The 21,023-nt window shown below is 38.1% G+C and overlaps 2 protein-coding genes across 4 annotated transcripts; both read right to left on the reverse strand.

Annotated features, from left to right (window-relative positions):
* Window positions 1-1,009: 1,009 nt before the first annotated feature.
* gabpb2a (GA binding protein transcription factor subunit beta 2a) lies at window positions 1,010-12,253 on the reverse strand. Of its 3 annotated transcripts, none has more exons than XM_023260995.3 (8): window positions 12,096-12,253; window positions 8,099-8,206; window positions 7,646-7,813; window positions 6,497-6,691; window positions 6,209-6,377; window positions 5,937-6,113; window positions 5,734-5,852; window positions 1,010-4,403 (listed from the first exon to the last, which is right to left on the reverse strand). In XM_023260995.3, exons 2-8 carry the CDS (start codon window positions 8,204-8,206, stop codon window positions 4,053-4,055), a joined length of 1,287 nt encoding a protein of 428 aa, XP_023116763.1. In that variant the 5' UTR covers window positions 12,096-12,253; the 3' UTR covers window positions 1,010-4,052. The 3 variants fall into 3 exon arrangements, with proteins under 3 accessions (XP_023116763.1, XP_023116762.1, XP_054874205.1); XM_023260994.3 differs by lacking the exon at window positions 12,096-12,253 and adding an exon at window positions 10,562-10,847; XM_055018230.1 differs by lacking the exon at window positions 12,096-12,253 and adding an exon at window positions 10,220-10,373.
* Window positions 12,254-14,431: 2,178 nt separating this feature from the next.
* mllt11 (MLLT11 transcription factor 7 cofactor) lies at window positions 14,432-18,721 on the reverse strand. The gene is made up of 3 exons (XM_023261002.3): window positions 18,577-18,721; window positions 15,850-16,025; window positions 14,432-15,723 (listed from the first exon to the last, which is right to left on the reverse strand). Exons 2-3 carry the CDS (start codon window positions 16,015-16,017, stop codon window positions 15,631-15,633), a joined length of 261 nt encoding a protein of 86 aa, XP_023116770.1. The 5' UTR covers window positions 16,018-16,025; window positions 18,577-18,721; the 3' UTR covers window positions 14,432-15,630.
* Between the last annotated feature and the right edge of the window lie 2,302 nt (window positions 18,722-21,023).

Consider the following 21,023-nt stretch of genomic DNA (forward strand, 5'->3'; position numbering starts at 1 on the left):
CGCGCCCTGCCCCCTCCGCTGCGGCCCCGCCCCCGGCCGCACGGGGTTGGCCGGCAGTGTCTCCGCCGTCGTTGATTGGACGGTGCGGATGTCAATCAGGACTGATCGGGCGTTAATCCACGAACTGGGCGGTTAGATCCCGAAAGCCACCGACAGCCAAGCAAAGCAAAGCCTCATGGGAGCTGTAGTTGTTGAATCCCAACCAAATAATCGTGCATTAAATGAAGTCCTCACATTTTACTGTCAGCTGCACAGTGTGTCAGAAACGAGATGGTAATAATAAAAATAAATTATAACGGTATTCTGATCTTTACTCCAAAAACTTCTGTCTGATCGGTGTGTGTTTTTAACCAAAGCTGCTATAAAAAGAAAATAAATAAACCCTTAACCATAAATTAATAAATGTAGAAAATGTTGAAAAAATAAATCATGTAGAAATACATAAATAAATGTAGAGATAAAAAAATAACAAGGTAAAAATAATAAATGTGGAAATACAAAAAACTGTGTAAAAATACAGAAATAAATCTAGAAATAGAAAAAAGTGTAGAAATACACAAATAAACATAGAAATAGAAAAAGTGTAGAAATAGAGAAAGTAAATAGAAAAATAGAAAAAAGTAAAAATGCATAAATAAATAACTGAAGAAATTATGAAATATGTAAAAAAAATAGAAAAATGCAGAAATAGAAAAAGGCATAGATCTGCAGAAATAAATGTAGAAATAGAAAAATAGTGTAGAAATATATTTCACATTATTCCTATACCAGTACACTATTTAGTTTCTTAGTTGGACAAATATTTATGCATTTCTAGATTGAGAAAAATGATGGATTATAACTGAATGTTCATGTTTGTAAAAGATCTAAACAGATGCGGTGAGTCTTACAGTCCCTGAGCTGCAATAACTATAGAAAGCTCATGAATAAATGATTTCAGGTGGGGTCAGTGAATGCCTTTCGCAGCTCTCAGGTGTTGCCCTAAAAGCATAATAACCCAACAAAGAAGTTGTTATTGGAAAAAACAAGTGTTTATATTTCAGATTACCAATGCAGGCAGCCGTCACCATCATGTTGAAGCATTCAGATACAGTTAAAAAAATACAATTTTATATGTACATACAAAAAGGTTGGCTTCACTGAGCTTATAAAAATAACTATAACTGAAAGGATGCAGAATAAGAGGAAGTAGGAAGGAAAGGAAGGTTACAGATGAGTTTAAACAGGTACCAAACATGGATATGAGCTGACAGGTCAATAACTGGTTTTCCACTGTGGGAGCAGACAGGGCTGAACTGGGCTCAGAGAAGCCTCATAGAGAGCGTACCTGTCGCTTCAGGTGTTTAACCTCCAAGTAAAGGAGGTAAACAAAAGGAAAACAGGTACATTTTAATCATGCAGTAATGCAGATGGCTCACTTCATCGACTCAAACATGCAGAGAAACCAGGGTCTTGATAAAGCTCCCTGCTCAGAGGTAATTCAAGGTTCAGGAACTTGATCGTCACTGATTCACGGTTTTCTACAGGTGATGTTTTTAAAACCCTGCAGCTGCAAACTGCTTGTTTTGCTACAGTTTTTGGACGACAAAAAGCAGGATGCAGCACAACTAGAGATTTTACAACTAACAGGCCACATTCTGGTACGTCAGCACAGATCACGATGAGTTAACGCAGAGAAACTTCCAGACAAAAGGTTGAATTTAGGGAAGTCGGGCCCTGCAGCCTAAAAGCTACAGTGATGCTCTTTGTGTCAGTTTAACTGATTACAGGTACTATGTTTCCATATAAATGTGAAGTAAATTAGAAGCAAACTTTGTAACAAAATGTAACTTGAGCATGTTTCCATTAACTGCTGTGGATGGAATAAACTAGACTGCATAGTGTTGCTATTGGCTGCATGAGGCATAACTATAAGAAACAGAGCAGAAGCAGCCAGAAGCAAAACGAGGTCTTTGCCAAGTGCTAAAAAACCTTGAACAAGAATAAACAAAAAACTTTGTCCATCTATAAATAAAGAATGGAGAGAAATCTTCAGGTACTGTTTTCAGTTGTTTCAAGTTGTAATTATTCTTTCATGTCAGCTGCTTAAGTTTTAAGCTCTTTGATTAATCATGTGAGTTAAATGTTTCCTACGTCGGAACTTCTTTAGAAAATGTGTTTCCCTTTTCCGTGAAGTTAATCGTTTTTTATAACAGTAAAAAAACACTCAGAGCAAGTGTAAAAACTGTAAATGTATCCTGTAAACATGCGCACCACCTTCTGTTTAAAGTAATTCTGGTGGATTGAATTAATGTGGGCATGTTCACCGTCAGCCAACAGAAATACTGCTCTATCTACCAACCAGTGGTAGCAACACATTTTATGTCAACTGGCAATTAACTAGAGAAAACTGGATTATTAGAACATTAACGCCAATATATTTGCAAATTTTCTGTATTTACTATTAATGTATCTCTGGGTCCATTTATAACTAAACAATTAATAAAATATTCTGGACCAATTTTAGAAATGATTATTCAGCAGTCCTATACCTGGCCCCAGTCAGCCCTGTCACACCCACCTGACGGAGGAAACAAAATCATGGTAATTACTAAATGAGATTTTCTATGATGGATCTGGTTCTTACCAAGATTCTGCGAAACTCAAGAGTCAGCATGGGAACACACACAAGACATTAGTCAACATTTTGACCAAAAAATACTGGAAATGAGTCGAGAAGTATAGCGCTGCAGTCCGGAAATGATTCCCTTTGCTTGTCAAAAAGCTCCAGCAAGGCCATTTGGACTCCCCACTTAACATTGGATTAAATCTCCAGAAAGAAATGGGAAACATTGTTTGGTGCTTAAACGAACAATAAGGGATCATATGACGATGTTCCGCTGTAAAACATGATGAAAAAGTCCAAAACAAAACTAATCATAAACAACAAAAAAACAAAAGGAGATACAAGCAGGAGAGCAGTTCAGAGGGAGTGAATGTAGTGTCCAAACATTCCTGAAAAATAGGCTTCTCTTTGTTTTCACAGCTCCCAGTTCTGGCTTCACTTTGCTTTACTGTTAAAGGGAAGCAAAATGGTGTTAAACAGAGCAACATGGTCCAGATTTATCAAGGCATCAGACAGATGGATGTGGTGATTCAGCAATTACCTGATGAAAAACCGCACAGAAAAACTGAATTTCAGAAAAATTAAATGGTAAAAATGGGTGTAACGGGATCTGCAATGGCATCCAAATATCAAGAGTGGAAACTTTCAAAAGGACGAACTAAAACGCTAAATTCCTGCTGTATGATACTGTAACATAAAGCAAATGGGCTCAGTTCAGTGATGTGTTCAAAAACACTCACTCCGGGTTGAGGGAGGCAAAATGTTGCAGGAAACAAATGGCTGCCGACAGGAAGGGCTCTCCCAAATCCCTCATCACTGTTTGAGTTGGATCACTGATTGCAGGTAAAATGAAAAACATAAGTAAACGTGCCTTTTAGTGAAGGTCCCATCTCTGCAGCAACCATTTTGCATCCAGTTTAAGGAGGCATTCAGTGAAAAAACAATACGAAACAAAGAAACAACAAGCAGGAACTGAAAACGGTGATTTGTCTCAAGCCCTCCACCGTGTTGCTCCTCATCTTCCTGCTGTGTTGGTATTAATTCATTCAGGGATTGAAAATGGTGCAAAACTAAACTCCACCATCATCGTTAGTACTCCACCAGTTTTTACTGATTGGGAACAACTTCATTTGTCCGCTCTCCCATCGTGGCATTTGATCTTTGTGGGGATTCAAAATGGTGCAGAGTTAAACTCCACTATCAGGTTTAATCCATCATCAATCTGTCTTTCTCTGAGAAGGCCATTTTGTTTCTCCTCTCTCCCACGTAGCTATCAGATGTTTGTGGGGATTCAAAATGGTATGCACTTCCTGCCACGACTCGGCTCCTCCCCCTCTACCTCTCTCTCCGTTAAATGGGATGCAAACTTGCAGGAGTCAAACCAACCACCTCCTGTTTCAATGAGTCCTTTCGTCTATGTCTCCCTCTCCTCACCCCTCCCTCACTGTTAGGAGCTGACCTCCGTTGTCTCTCCCCCGGTTTCCACCAGCGTCACCTGACCCTCTTCCCCCTCCATGATGATACCTCCCTCCTGCAGCACCACCATCTCTCCCTCCTCCTCCACCACGCCGGAGGCTCCCTCGTCCTCGTCCTCCTCCCCTCCCACCACCTCCTCAGGGCTAGCGGCGTTGGCGGCGGCGCTGGTGGCGTTGTTGGCGTTGGTGCTGTTGGCCTGACTCTGGGCCATGGCCTCCAGCTTGATGCGATACTCCTCAGCCTCCTGCTCTTTACGCAGCAGCTGCTGTCGGTACTCCTGAGCCTTCCTGTTGGCCTCCTGCAGCTGCCTCTGCAACAACTCCTGAAGAAGACGGAGAAGATCAGTCACACAATCCTTTACAGCAGAGTGTCAAACTCATTTTAGTTCAGGGGCCACATTCAGCCCAATTTGATCAATTGGGCCGGACCAGTAAAATCAGAGCATAATAGGGCTGCCACAAATGACGCGTCGGCTAATCGCCTGAGCACGATACGTCATCAAAAGCGGAAGTGAGCGCGCAATGCAACAGAAATCACCGTCCGAGTGGAGCGCGGAACATGCATGGACATCCGCGCTGTATCGTGCATATATAGTATATGCATGATGCGGCGCGGATGTCCGCGCTGTATCGTAAACGCGGATGTCCACGCAGTATTGTGCATATATAATATATGCATATACTATATATGCACGATACAGCGTGGATGTCCATGCGTGTTCCGCGCTCCACTCGGACGGTGATTTCTGTTGCATTGCGCGCTCACTTCCGCTTTTGATGACGTATCGTGCTCAGGCGATTAGTCGACGCGTCGTTTGTGGCAGCCCTAGAGCATAATAACCTATAAATAACCACAACTCCAAGCGTTTCCTTTTGTTTTAGTGCACAAAAGTACATTCTGAAAAAGTTCACATTTAATGAACTATCCTTTTGAAAAAAAAAATATGAACAACCTGAAATTCCTTTAGAAAAATAAGTGCAATTTCAACAATATTATGCCTCAGTTTATCATTTGTGCATTACAACATACAGATCACAGAGTATCTACAAAGGCATAAAACATTCAGTCACAGGCATCTGGAACTGAACAATATAGTATTTTACAACTTGTCAAGATCTAGAAATGATTATAAATTTACATTCATTTCCCTCGACCACCTGAACTGACACACCATACAAATTAAATGGGAACTACTAAGGAAGAAGTTTAAGCTGTCCCCCTGCCTTGTAAATGTATAAAACATATACAACAAATATACATAAAAGTTGTGCCATTAGAGTGGACACATCTAAAATAGCAGTGACTTCTATTGAAGGATTGCCGTTAATGACATCTTTGTAATTTTTACACTTCGCAAAGTCATCCCGCGGACAGGATTGGTCCTTCTGGTGGGCCGGTTTTGTACTGCGGGCTGTTTGTTTGACACCCCTACTTTACAGGATAACGCAAGTTGAAACAATTTAAAAAATTGTACAAGCAAAATAAAAAACTGCTGCTTCCATGTTATAAACTTTTTTCTTTTTTGCGGCTTTACTTTATCTCATACAAGAAATACAGAAATGAATCAATAAGTTTAACTACTGTCAGAGTGAGATGTGAAAAATTCAGGCAATCAACAGATTTTGGAGTAGTGGAGCTGTAGCTCTGCTTACCGTCTCTCCTCCATCGTTGTGGTTGTTGGTCACTTCCAGCTTCCTCTTCCTGGATGGTGGCGGCTGAGGCTCCTCCGTCACTACTTCCTCTGTCACCGTGTTGGCCGGCACCGCCAGCACTGAAAACAAACAAACAAAAAGTCAGCAGCACGTAAACATCCTCCAGACTCCCCACAACCTGATAGGAGACGTCTGTGTCGTACTCTGCTGCCCATGTTGCATGGTGACAAAGAATGGTTGTGCCATTCCTCCGGTGGTCTGCAGATTGCCGTGCTGGTCTGTTACTATGGTGATGACCCTCTGACCCCCCTCGTTGACGACAGCGGCATGCTGGATGTTGGAATCCAGAGCACTGGCAGCCATCGCCTCCTCTGAATCCCCTGAAGACACATAAAAGTTAGAACAAACACCAAATCTACAGGCAGCAAAGGGGTAAAGCTGATGTGTGTCTGCGAGTGTGTGTGTGTTTTCATACCTGCGTTGGCCTTGTTGAGGAGCTCGGCCAGGTTGACCACACCCCCTTGTATGGCAGGTATTCCCTGGATGATGAACTGAGGCTGGTTGGTGGTGCCGCTCGTCTCCACGTTCATACTCACCTGGTTCATGTTCACCTGATTCATGTTGACCTGGTTCTGCATGCCCTCCTGCACACACAAAGGTGAAACTTTTGATTAGTCCACCATTACAAACACAGTAAACAAAGGTCTTTTCTGTGTCTCAGCCTCCAGACTAAAGTATTCAGATTTTTCAAATTTTGTCTCACCTGCAGCATCAGCATCAGCTCGGTGTTCTGGATGTCGACAGCGATGTCGAATGGCGTCTTGTCGAATTTACTGAGCGCATGCACATCGGCACCATGTTTGATGAGGGTCTCGACCACACTGTGATGTCCGTGCTGCGCCGCCCAGTGCAGAGCCGTCATCTTCAGCATGTCTTTGGCGTTGATGTCTGCGCCGCACTGAAAGCAGATATTCAAAGAGGTGGTCAGCAATTGCTCGATTAAGATCGACTGAGAATTCATCGTCAAATATTCTGATTATTGACTGAGGCAGACTTCAAGCAAAAATGTCAAACGTGCAAAGATTAATTCTGAATCTAGTGCTACTAAATACATTTTTTATGCATCACAATGAGTTTAAGGAGCTGACCCGCTGGCTGAGTGATTGTGAAACATAACACAAGGGTGCAAATGCTGCCAGCAGTGAGTCCCTTGTTTGATTCCTGGCCAAGTGAACCTTCGCTGCATTTCATCTCTAAAATGTATTTGTACTCTCTTTCCTGAATACATTTATTGCTGCTGTCAAAATGAAGGGCCAAAAAAGATCATAAACAAGTGAACTTCAGACCAGTTTGGCAGAAAGAGACCCTGGGAAAAAGTTGATGGACCCTAGCTAGCTATGTACCTGAGGCTCGTGCTAAGCTAGGTTTTGTAAGTGCTAATACAGGCTGGTAGTTGACTGTCAGTAGAGGCGCTGCTAGTGTTCAAGAGCAGAAGGACTCTGATTACTTGCTTATCACAACATTCAAACTAAAGTGATGAGGTGTGCATTCGATGTTCTCCTCCGAGTACAAATACATTTTAGAGGTGGCAGTACATACTGACAGATTTTGTGGACTGATAAGTTGCTGCAACAGTATTTAAGGATATCTGTTCCAGTTAAGCAGCTGTTTCCAGCAGAAGGACTTATATTGACCACAGTGAACTAATTATTCCATTTATTTGTTGTATCTTTAATCCGTAGCGTGACTGACCTAATATCACAGATAATATTAAGTCTCAGTGATTAAAAATGGTTTTGCTAGCATATGGAAATGCATCCACTACTTTGTTCATTCAATGATTGATTGATTATTGATTGTTAACATAGCTGACAATTAGTTAAAGAAACTTTTTCAATAAACCAGCTCCTACCCGGACCAGCAGCTCTACGATGACTGTGTGTCCCTCAGCGGCGGCCATGTGCAGCGGGGTTCTGTCCACTTTGGTCCGGGCGTCTCTGCTGACGCCGGCTCTCAGCAGGACGTCGGCGGTGGAATAATGTCCGTGCTGAGCGGCCAGATGAAGAGGGGACGTCCCCAGCTGCAGGAATCACAGGACAGTCTCAATTTATCCCCAGCTGATCAACTTATTCTGGCATTGTCCGCTTGTGTATACTAAGCAGTTTATATGCTACAAACATGTAAAATTGGGAATGTTTAAGTGCTGTTCCATCGTTCTACAAAACCTGCTTTAACTAATCAGCCAGAAATTTGCTGCATGTATGAGGGAGAATGTTAAAATCAGGAATTTTTGTTTTAAGGATTTATAATTCAGAGTTTAAGAACCATTTTGATAGAAACAAACGAACTGTTGCTGACGTCTCACCCAGTCTGTCGTGAACGGAGCTCCATTGGCCATCAGGTTTCGGACCTCATCGTCCTGACCTTTCCGAGCCGCCTCCAGCAGTCGCTTCCCCAGGTCCACCAGTGACATCTAACACATTAATCAACACAAGCGATCAGTTCTCATTATGAAGTAATATCTGTGTCCTGAACTGTAATAAAGCTTCTTCAAACTTAACAAACATCTAAATAACCAGTTAATCCATCCCAAATTAATATGCACAAACAGACAAAGCTCTAAAAATCATATGAATAAAGTAAGAACATTCAAAAGCTGTTATTCACTTCCCTCCTGTCAAATCCTGTAAAGACCAGTTGATGAATCTGCAACTATTCGAGCTACCAAACTGATTGTTTGGCTTCATAAATGTGATGATTTTCTTTGTAATACCACAAAAAAAGTCTATATATATATATATATATATATATATATATATATATATATACATATACATATGTGTGTGTATATATATATATGTGTATATATATATATATATGTGTGTGTGTGTGTATGTATGTATATATATATATATATATATATATATATATATATATATATATATATATATATATATATATATCTTCATGAAGATGTCACAGTCTTGTGGTATTTTTTTGCTAGTATCAGACATCTTTTTTGTCTGAGTACATGTATGTTCGAACTTTTGCTTACAATCAATGAAGCACCAAGACTAACCGATACATGAATAAAACAGAGGAGAGACAGAGGAGGTTAAAGATTACACACCAAACAATTAACAGTATATATAGGATGATTAATCACCTATCTGTTTGATATAAATAACAATGGATTCAATTTTGTGAACATAAACCTGCTGTTTTTATTTCTCTTTGCTGATGATAAATTGAACATGTTTGTGTTTATCAGACAAAACTGAATGTTGGAATATAGAAATGCACAAAACTCTGCGGTGTGACCTGTGTTTTTCACTCACGGCTGACACCGTACAGACAAACAGTTGTTACCTGGAAAATTCACCTAAGTTACGCAAAAGCAAAACTGTACAGCTGCACAGGTTTTTCTATTGCACCGTTTATACATTTTAAACAATCCTAAATCAATGTAAACTAAGACACTGTAACCTACAAAAATCTGTTTCTGTTCAACCACACTGATAATTTATTGACAACTCCTGACAGAAAAATACATGAATAGAAGGATCAGTCTTGAATTTTTAAAAATATTTTTCTAACAGCAAAATCTGTGGTTTTTAGCTTTTCTAATTTAAATATGCTGCTGTTCTTTTCTATGGAATATTTTTCTGTTTATCTGAACTTTAATTATACAAATACAAAAATTCACAAATTCTGCAGGGTGACACGTGTTTTTCTCCGACAGCTGACATTTTAAAGCCTAAAACAAACTTTTGCTAATACATTTAAAAGTCAATAAAATTACATACAAATAAAATCTATTTTCTATTTCACTGGTTGCTTTTAAACAAACTCAAAAATATTAATGCTATTTTTTTTCCATTTATTGAGCTCGCTTTTTTTTAACGTTACAGAATTTAGCCAACATTTAGTATTTTTGCTCGCCTCCCCCTCCTCACTGAAATGTTAGCTGAAGCTAACGGCTACGTGTCCATTTTCGGACACAACCTCTATTCATACTACCTTATCTGATCAAACTCGTTAAAAAGTTTTTACTATGTACAGCTAGTATTATTTCTTTGCCGCGTGGATTTTAAGAAGAAGAGTCAAGCTGTGGACTTGATTAACTCGCTGTTGAAGAAGTGAAAAGAACAACACAAATCGACATGTGTCCGATAATTGATTCACACCTGGGAACGTTCTGGGCGCTAACAAAATCGACGAGCTAAAACTGCATAAAATAACGTCATATACACAAAATGTAACCGGGTTTGATGACTGACACTGGTGTGAGTGGACTATTTGAGTTTTTAACTCGACATAATGCTTTTATTTTCGCAGAACATCGTGTCCGATAATGGAACCTGTGTCGCTACACAGCACTTGTTATTGCGAAACAGCGGAGAGGGACGAGGGTTTTCTCTCCGCGGCCGAGGAGCCATTTTACGCGCCTTCGCGGACAGAAAAGAGTCCGCCATGTGCCACGTACCCCGCCGTGCCCTCTCTGAGCCGTTATCTGGCACCTCCACCGTGTAAACCTGCAGCCTCCGCCACCCAAACATTTACAGTAACACCGACAGGAAACCGTTTGATATTAAGTTGTTGGTTTTCCGGGGGAAGTCACAGAAATTTCCTATTTTACACGCGGAGAAAAAACCACTTCCACATCCGGTTAACTAGCGTTCTTCAAGCGCGCACCGTCAAACGGCTGCCCGGAGTCCCGCAGCCGAAACCCGCAATCCCGCCGCGTTGTCCTGCTTATTCTTTACCGTGTGAAGGTAGAAGAAATGATCGGTTTCTCCCGACGGAGGATGGCGGTGCGGCTACTCACCGTGTCCAGGTTTGTTGGGAGCCCGCCGGGCTGCCCTCTTCGCTGCTAATGTTAGCACACTAGCAGGCTAAACACAACAACCCGCTCCGTGTGCGGAGGGTTGGTGCGCTTTTATCGCTCTGCGCTGCGGTGAAACGGGTGAGTGATGTGCGTACTTTTATTCCAAATTCGCTAAACACTCCGATTAGGCGCCACTACCGCCTGTCGGGCTCCTTCGGGCCTGTTTACTGCGGAAAGTTAGCGAGAGGCGGTCGCTACCAGGCTGGATGTTATGGATGTAGCCTCTTTCTTCTTCTGGGGATATTTGCGGCAGACGGCACACAGTAGAGGCGCCCTGCTGCCTCCACAGGTCATTTGTAGAACGCCGTTCACAGATTAATCCTTATGTTTTGGCAGCCCATTCTGTAGTAGATAATTTTCTGGTTGCACCATATATAATTTCCCCCGATAGGATATATAATCTTATAGACGGAAAAAAAATCCTCTGGTTTGTTTGAATTTATTTAAACCAATCGCACTTGTCACTGGCGGGCTAAATGAAGGATGCAGCTTCAGTGTTCCCTCAAAATAGTGATGGTTTGAATAGTTGTGGTGGAATATTTACATGCAGGGAGGTGAGCACTATGATTAAAATTGATAATTCTCTGAGAAAACCTAGGAGAGCTGCCTTACTGCATGAGCCAAATCCTGGGGAAAACTTGAAATTTTGACTGTGGTAGGTTGTTGTTATACAACCTACATCTGGCATGTCAGACACAGTTCCACTGACACAGGTATGTCCAGTACAGTTGAGGAACTCAGTTACAGATTTTGTTGCTTCACGAAGTGATTTTAAAACAGCCCACAAAATGTGTGATGCTGAGAGGTAATGAAGTTGTTGATCCTGCGTGTGGAATGTTGTCCCACTTGGCCTGAGGGGCTTGGAGGACATTGTGAGGGACAAAATCACTTTGTCTGGACAAGTCCATCCAGAGCATCAAGTGGCAGGTTGTCTGTCGTATCACAGTGCCTGATTGATACAGTGGAGGTGTGGACATCCAGGTGTCTTGTTATGGTTCTGACTGACATCCAGCAGCCAACAACCTGTTCTCATTTTTTTTTTTTTTGTCATCTGTAACACCATGTTATTTTATTAAATCTGCATTTAAAGGTGGTGTTTATTAGTCAAAGTGATCACGAGTGTCTGTGTACTGGTCACATTCTCTGATCATTGTTGTTTAGAGCTAAACCTGACAGGTTGTGGATGAACTCAGCAGTTGAGAAGTTGTCTCCAATTATTAAGCAGCTGAAACACCTTTTGTGCAGTTTCTTACGAACTATAACAACAGAAGTGTGTTTTTTACCTTCGTCTGAAATCGAGAAGAAAGCCTACAGCAGACGGCTTTTATATTTTTGTTTATTGTACTTTATGTTGAAAGTCTTGACAAGAAGTTCGGTCTTCTTCTTCGCTGCTAGCTACGTTAGCCTCTTAGCCGTTAGCCCCTTAGCTGTTAGCATCCCGACTGTCAGAAAGTTAAACCGGAGCGACTTTTACCTTCTTCTCTCGGAGATTCTCGCGACTCTTCGCCTCCTGCCGTGCACCAGGTGTACCCAGGTGTTCACCTGTCGAGGACGCGGTTTAAAACTCTTATTTTCGGGTTTTATCTGGTACAAGTATGGCGGCCCCGCGACACCGGAGGTGGAAGCGGAGTGAGTTAACCTCCCCGTGGGCGGGCTCCCTGAGAACAGCGGGGGAACCGACCTGAGGTCAGTATGAGCTGCAGATTCATCGGCAGAGGGATAGCAGCGTCCGGACAGAAACTGACTGCAAATCAGCCAACACAAGTCCCGCCCGCTCCGAGTCTGTTGTTGATTCAAAACATGGGAATTTAGCTCCGATGAAAACTACCATGTTGATCTTTGAATACAGTAGCTTTCAGACGCACGATATAAAGATAACCAGAGTCTAATAAAGCACACAACAGTAGGAAATTGTTAAATCATTATTCAACCATTTTGTTCATTCATAAGTTTTCAACTTCATAAATTTGAATATTTTCTGGTTTCTTTCTTCCTCAATGACAGTAAATTGAACATTATTGGTTTGTGGACAAAACAGCATTTATTATCTTACTTTGTCAAACACTGATGGACATTTGTCAGTATTTTCTGAAGGAAATAACTAATCTGATGTTAATCAATGTTCAGAAAACAGTGAGCAATAAAAATAGCACAAATCTGTCGTTATATTTAAAATAACACAAAATGACAGTTTCCATGAATCTAATGTAATAATGTGTTGTCATAATTGAAATTTGATTTGTATGTTGTTTTTTGTTTGCTTTATCTTTGTCTATCACATTAAAGTACATTTATCAAAACTCACAAAAGTTTGCTTATGATTTTTCCTGACCAAAATGTTTAATTTACTGTATGGTGTGTTTAAATACAAATACAGATTTTTGTATTGAACCAATAAATAAAAAGTCTTTCATTTTATTTAAACACAAATAAAGGGTTTTTATGTGTTTTCTAAACCGGTTTGTCTCTTATCTTCCTAATTGACTTGTTTTCTGTCCATATTTTAAGAAGCCAACATAATTCCAAGCAGGTGTATTCCTAAAAAAGGACGACACTGTGCATCTTCTTCCCTCTTTGTGCAACATTATTTAAAGATAATTATGTGCTTTCATTTAATTCCAGAGAGAAACTAAAGGCGAATAGGGTATAATATAACAATATCACAATTACTACTGCTGGAATAATTATAGAACATTGGACAAAGCTGGCTTCAAAATTCTCGTTTCATTTTATTGACGAACTTAATGTGATATTCTTACCTTAAAGCGTAACAGAGTATTTTACCATGTGGTATTATCACTTTAACTTGTCTTTGTGTTTTTATACACTGTGATATTAGCACTGTAGCTTGAAAAAGAAACATTTTACAATGTTTTATTAGCGCTTTAACTTGAAATAGACTATTTTAACAATGTGGTGTTATTAAATCCTTAAGCCTTAATAGAGTATTTTTACAGAGCGGTATTTGTACTTTTACTTGTCACAGATTATTATTAGATCATTAGTGGTGTACTTGTAACAGAATATTTTTACAGTGTTCACATTTTAACATGTAACAGAGTATTCTTATAGTGTGGTATTAGTATTTTTAACTTGTAACTGAACTTTTAAATGTCATATTGGTGCTTTTGCTTGTAGCACAGTATTTTACAGTGTGGAATTCATACTTTAACTTGAGTAAAGTATCTGTCTAACACAACTAAGAATAATTATTTCATTTATTTACTGATTTTACTTTAAACAAATCTTTTGTAATTGTTATTTATATGACACTTCAAGTTATTCTATCATTGAGTTTCCTCGCACGTTTCATTTTACTGACGTACTTAAAGATGTTTACAGAAGAGATTGCTGTATTTATCACGCCATGAATCAGAAAACACTGTCAACACCTAGAAAAAAAATGTTTTCTGCTTGTTACTATACGTTGTAGTGTTGCAGCAACATTGCTTTACTAGTTAATGAGAGAAAAAAGTGTTTAATTAAAATGAGAAAAGTACAAAACTTCATTAAACTACAACTTCATAGAAATTAAACTGCGAATGTTTGTTTTTTTCTGAGGTTCAACTGAGGGTTTAATTAGTTGTTCCACTCTTAATTCAGCATTAACCCACCGTCACTGTCATAGTTGATGATAACAACAGAGGAGATTAAAAGAAGATCCACTGTTAATAGTCAGAAGCTGAGGTGATCCAAACTCTGAGGATGGTTAAATTTTCAGCCGAACAGCTTTTCTTCAAAAATGTTTTTATTTTTCCAGTGTGATTTAATCTAAAATTGTACGTGATGGAAAATAACGAGAGACTCTGATCAAAACAGGACGTTTTTTCCTTTATTGTTGTTGGCAGGTGTGCAGTCCGTTCGAGGCTCGCTCACTAACACAGCAGCACTAATAAATAAATCAATAAATACATAAATAATTACATAAATAATCAGGACGGATGGTAACAGTGACTGTTAACAAAGCAGCTCTGGAAAAAACAAAAAAGGCACAGATGGAACGACAGAAGAAACATAATTTGGGTCTCAGACCTCAACAGAATTGAAAAAAAATTTAGGCCTCATCTCATAATATTCAGGGGCTTATTGTCCTTTTCCCTTAACTGTGAAAGTGAACTGATCTGGTTTGTGTTTCCAGCTGTGAAAAGATGGTTTGTTCTTCAGATGTTTATGTAATAAATTAAAGGTGACTTCGTTCAGGTAGCAGCATTATGAAATAAGGCCTCAATTATTAATCTAAACACACAGACTTCATTCATTACATTTGAGTTAACGAGACACTGATGAAACTATTTGATCAACAACAGCTCGATGCAGCGTTTCTGTTATTTTGTCCACAAAAGGGATTCAAACCTTCAGTCTGATCTGGTTTCTCATTATTCCAGTGTAAACAGTCTAAGATCAGGTTTACTGTAAAAGCAGCTTCAGATTGTTTAATTTGGACAAAAGTGAAAAGCAAAGACCTGATTCTCACCGATTCAGACTGTAATCTGAACCAGGGTTAGAGTGTAATCTGAGCCTTGATTAAAGTTTAATCTGAGCCTGAATCAGAGTTTAATCTGATGCATATTCAGAGTTTAATCTGAATCAGGATTAAAGTTAAATCTAAACCAGGATTTAAATGTAATCTACACCAGGATAAATTTAATCTGAACCAGAATTGAAGTTTAACCTGAGCCTGGATTAAAGTTTAATCTGAACCAGAATTAGAGTTTAATCTGAACCAGAATTGAAGTTTAATCTGAATCTAGATTAGCACTTAATCTGAACCAAGATCTGAGATAATTCTAAATCAGGATCAGATTTTATTCTGTGCTAGGATCACACTGAACCAGGATTAAAGTTAAATCTGAATCAAGACTTGAGTTAAATCTGGACAGGGATTAAAGTCTAATCCAAATCAGGATAAGAGTTTAATCTGAATTGGGATTTTGTTTTAATGTGATGTTGGAGTCAGAGGTCATGTGATGCTGGGGTCAGAGGTCATGTGATGTCAGGTTCAGATGTGTTCACAGCAGCAGGTTGAGGTCGGCCAGCAGAGCGTCCACGTCAGCGATCGGAGCTCTCCAGTAGTTGAAGGAGGAAAACTCCGACAGATCACCCTGCGGGGGGCGAGAAGAGGTGAGGAGGCGGATGAGGGAGGGATCACATGTTTATTTTCTATTTTTCATCCCCACATTTATTCTGACTGATTAGTAAACAGACGACTGAGAACACAAACGTCTCACCTCGTCGTTGCGGTTCCACTTCTGGGACGTCTTGTCTTTTCCTTTGCTGCCATTGGCCGACTGGCTGTCAATCAAACCCAGGTCCTCCAGCTCGGACAGGTCGAGGGCCGGGATTGGCTGCCTCCAGAACAGGAAGGAGTCGTATTGGCTGTTTGATTTCTCCATCATGTCTGAGTCTGAAACACAAACATCAACAGATTATTTCACAATGAAACACTTTGGCGCAGAGCAAAAGAGGAAAAATCTGACAGAGGAGAAGAACACAGGTTTAACCAGGAAGGAGTACTTTTACTCCCAGAAGTACTCTGGAGGGGCCCGGCCCCCAGATATTTTAGCCCTGATATATACAGGAGCCCCTTTACTACAAAGGAAGGCCTCTAAGTACATTTACAAAACATGTGTACTTTTACTTGGATTCAGGACTTTTACAATGTGATAAAAGTATTTTTATAATGTGATATTACTTTAACCTGTATATATTATAGGCTGGTATCAATTTAACTTGTGATAGTGCATTTTTAAACAGTGATAGTAGTACTTTAACTTGCAAAAGAGTGATTTTACAATGTTTTAATTGGCACTTGAAATAGATACATATATATATATATATATATATATATATATATATATATATATATATATATTCTTACAAGTTGTATTTGTACTTTAACTTGCAATAGATTATTTTAACAATGTAGTATTATTAAATCCTTAAAACATAACAGAGTATTATTACAATGTGGTATTAGTACTTTCAATTGTGTTTAGTAGAGTATTTTAGAATTTTATTAGTGATTTATTCATTACAAAATAGTATTATAGTGTAGTAATAGTACTTTAACTTATAACACAGTATTTTATAGTGTAGTAATAGTACTTAAACTTGTAACAGTATTTTATAGTGTAGTAATAGTACTTTAACTTGTAACACAGTATTTTAAAGTGTAGTAATAGTACTTAAACTTGTAACACAGTATTTTATAGTGTAGTAATAGTACTTTAACTTGTAAGAGTTATTGTACAGTGTGGGAATAGTACCTTAACTTACAACACAATATTTTACAGTGTAGTAACAGTACTGTAATTTGTAACAGAGCTATTTTACAGTATGGTAAGAGTACTTCTAACAGAGATTTTTTTTAAAAATGTAATATTCACTTGTAACACAGTATTTTACAGTGTTATTAGTACTTTAACTTGTAGCAGAGTTATTTTACAGTGTGGTAAAATGTACGTTAACTTGTAACAGAGTTATTTTACACTACAGCATTAGTACTTAAACTAAAATAGTTATTTTACAGTGTGGTAATAGTACTTTAACTTGCAACAGTTATTTTACACTGTGGCATTAGTACTTTTACGTGAGTAAAGTATCTGTCTGCCACAGCTAAGAATAATTATATTTACTGATTTTACTTGTGTTTTTATGGATCTTTTGTAATTGTTATTCATACAACACTGTAATTTATTCTTATAAATAAAATTCAGATCAGAAAATATTGCAGCATTCGAGGATAACTGTGAGCATAACAGCAGTGGAAAGTAACTAAATACAATTTTAAGGTACTTGTGCTTGAGTATATCCATGTTCTGCTACTATTTTGTTTCCACTCCACTACATTTCAAAGGAAATATTCTACTTTCTGCTCCACTACATTCATCTGACAACTTGTTTTTTTTAAAGATGAACATTTTACACCAAAGATAAAAAACAACCTTTAAAAAAAAAAAAAAAAAAAAAAAAACGCTTCCAACATTTTAAGCTTCTCATAAAAATCTGACCAGCTCAGCTCTCATTTCAAATATTGATTTTTTTCCCTTTAAATTTCTGTCTCATTTCAATAAATGTTTAAATAATAAGCAAAATATAAAGATTACACAAAACCTGACAACAGATTTGTGTATCAGAACTTATTCATCTTCTGTCTCTGTATATAAAAATGGATATAAAGTGATTTAAACTTACAACAGTAACAGCTGAGGGACACTGATGCATCACTATTAATAATACAATGATGGCAGATATGATAATAATAATTCAGTCAGCAGGACCAAAGCAGCTGTTTCTAGAATTTGCTGCCTGCTGTGTATTTCACAGTCATCTTCCTGCATCATTAATAACTCTGAGCTTCTGACTCTTGCAGTTGATTGTGCTCCACTGCTTTAATAAATTAATCTCATATGTTTACTAAAGATCAAACCGACATGTGTTTAAACGCTGTTGTGCTTCTCAGGCGTCAAATTTAAAATAGTCTGAAAAGCCAGAAACAGAAACCAGGTCACCGCTTCTCTGCAGACAGAAATAAACCTGCCACCAAACTCCATTCACATTTCTGCTCATTTTATTTCGGGCTGCTTTAATTCTGGGATCCTGACCGTCAGTGGAGCTTCCACCAGCACCAATAGTCACGTTTTCTCATCGATTATCGGTTTTTATCTGCAGACTGACCGCTGATTGATCGGCTTTGGTTTGAGGCGTTGGCTGGGCGCAGAACAAACCGAACATCCAGCCGGTAAAAATGCATTTTTACACGATTAATTCAAACCGGTTCGCTCACAAATGTAATAAAAAAAATATTGGGAATTTTATATTGACACTCGCTGAGCTTCATTTTAATCAGAAACCGGCTTTAACCGGCAAACAGACGTTTTTTTAAAAAAAATTTCAGACACAAACAGCGGAGAACCGTCACGAAATTCTACCCGGTTGTTTACGTGTTTGTTTACCTGTTTGTTTGCAGTGTCGAATTAAAAGTGGATTCTGTGGTTTTCTTCTTTGTTCCGCTGCTTTCTGGTGCCGGAGGATCAGATGCCGCTTTTCTGCTGCTGCAGGTGGAATCAGATCTGCGGCTGCGTCAAAGCTACCGGAATACACAGCGACACATCCGGTTTAGCCTTTCAACATAAAAGCCAAAAGCTTGTTGGATCGTCTGACATTTTATGATTTAAAAATGTTATTTCCAAGTCAAATGCCACACTGAACGCCATGAAACTGTTATTTTTATTAGCCTTAGTATTTATTTAGTTATTTAATTATTCGAAACTGTTTCTTTATCTCTTGCTTGATAGATTCATTCAATTATCTATGTATTCATCAATAATCTTTATTGTTCTCTTTCTTTATTCAACTTTTTTTTAAATTTTCCAATTATTTATTTATTCAACAATTTATTTTTTCTTTCCTTATTTCCTTATCGATATTCTGTTCAGCTATGTCTTTATTTATCTGTTTATTTAGTCTGTTTTTGTATTGTATTATAGTATTGCATACTAGTTATTATTAATGTTAAACATATTTATTTGCACATTATTTTCTGGTAATCTGTTAATTTATTCGATTATTTATTTGCTCAATGTTGTTGTTTACCTATTTAATTTTAAGTCAATTTTTACATTTATTTATTCATTGCTTCCTATGATTTTCTTACCCATTTATTGAATTAATTACATTTTTTGTGCATTAATATACATTGTGAATATGCTGAGGTAGGTTAGTTAATCATATCAATATTATTATTATTATTATTATTATTATTGTTGTTGTTGTTGTTGTTGTTGTTGTTGTTGTTATTTACTTACTTACTTCATTTTCTGTGTTTAGGGGATAGATATTTACCCTTAAAAGAATGGAATAATTTTTTAAAAAGCCTTCGTCAACGTTTAAGCAACTGTCTACGTTTACTTTGAAGGAAGTGTTAAATTCCGGTATGTTTAGCTCACAGTACGGACCTGATGAAGACGAATACATTTATCTAAGGCGTGGACCGACTGGCTAATTAGGCACAAACTAATTGATTTTCTCTTAACTAATAACTAATTTTTGTTTTTTAAAAATATATTCAGCTCAGTGCCTCTGAAACTACACTGTTTACAGTAAATAAAACATTTCTTACTGATAAATGACTGCTGTACTATGATGCGTAAATAACAGCAGCTGTAATGGGTGTTTTCAGTCGGCAGGTGGCGCTGATGGATTCAACAGAAACAGACATGGGACAAACCAGAAGAAGGAGATCATCATTTAAAATCATCAAAACTATGACTGGAGTTTGGTGTGAGGCCAAAAAAAAAATGTAATCTAGTGCATCAGTTTTTATTTAGATCACCTCATTTATTCCTCCTTTTTCTTCATTCTGGAAAACTAAGGTAAAATATGCCAAAGAGAAACACAAATTTTCTCAAAAGAGACCCCAAACCTCCACAAGACACGAAACGACCACAAAACATAGAAAATCTCCAAAAAGATGCAAGACCTTTACACATAGGTGCCACAAAAACACAAACCCTCTCAAAAATGACACAAAACAACCGCAAAATACTAAAAATATCCACAAATGACGCACAACTAGCACAAAAATACACAAAAATTATTACAAGACACATAACACAAAAAAAGACACAAAACCTTCATAAAAGACACATAACACCACAAAGATGCATAAAAAGATGAGAACAAGACACAAAACAAACACAAATAAAAAGAAAATGACCACAAAGAGACACAAAAGCTCCAGAGAAAGATGTAAATAATCCAACAAGAGAAACAAAAAACACACAAAACCACCACAAAAAGACATAAAACCTGCATAAAGGATACAAAACCACCTCAAAGATGCACCAAGTGACTACAACAAAACACATAATATCACAAAGAGGAAAAAAAGACAGCAAGACACAAAACTATCACAAAAGAAACAATCACCACAAAGATGCACAAAATGACTACAACAAAACAGAAAATCACAAGAAAAGACACAAAACCTCCAAAAAGGACACAAAACCACCACAAAGATGCACAAAATGGCCACAACAAGACACAAAACTATTACAAAAAGACACACAAACCACAACAAAAGACACAAGACCTTCATAAAAGACCACAATGATGCACACAATGACTAAAACAAGACACAAAACCTACACACAAATATGAAATCCTCCATAAAGGACGCATAACCCCCACAAAGATGGACAAAGTGATTACAACAACATGTAAAATAACTACAAAAAGACACAAAACCACAATAAAAGGCACAAAACCTCCATAAAGGACATATATCTGCCACAAATGTGCACAAAATGATTAAAACAAGACACAAACCTACACAAAAAGACTTAAAATCTCCATAAAGGACACATATTCCCCACAAATACACACAATATGGCTAGAACAA

The sequence above is a fragment of the Amphiprion ocellaris genome, chromosome 15 (genome assembly GCF_022539595.1).
Source record: "Amphiprion ocellaris isolate individual 3 ecotype Okinawa chromosome 15, ASM2253959v1, whole genome shotgun sequence".
Classification (NCBI taxonomy): Eukaryota; Metazoa; Chordata; class Actinopteri; family Pomacentridae; genus Amphiprion; species Amphiprion ocellaris.

What these genes read in the sequence shown, in the direction of transcription:
- gabpb2a (XM_023260995.3), bottom strand. Translation starts at nt 8,206, where the DNA reads ATGTCACTGGTGGACCTGGGGAAGCGACTGCTGGAGGCGGCTCGGAAA. An exon ending in CCTCAACAAGGCCAACGCAG is followed by an intron (nt 6,114 to 6,208) that starts GTATGAAAACAC and finishes ATGTGTCTTCAG; the next exon opens with GGGATTCAGAGGAGGCGATG. An exon ending in ACAACGATGGAGGAGAGACG is followed by an intron (nt 4,404 to 5,733) that starts GTAAGCAGAGCT and finishes CGTCTTCTTCAG; the next exon opens with GAGTTGTTGCAGAGGCAGCT.
- mllt11 (XM_023261002.3), bottom strand. Translation starts at nt 16,017, where the DNA reads ATGATGGAGAAATCAAACAGCCAATACGACTCCTTCCTGTTCTGGAGG. An exon ending in AGTGGAACCGCAACGACGAG is followed by an intron (nt 15,724 to 15,849) that starts GTGAGACGTTTG and finishes CGCCCCCCGCAG; the next exon opens with GGTGATCTGTCGGAGTTTTC.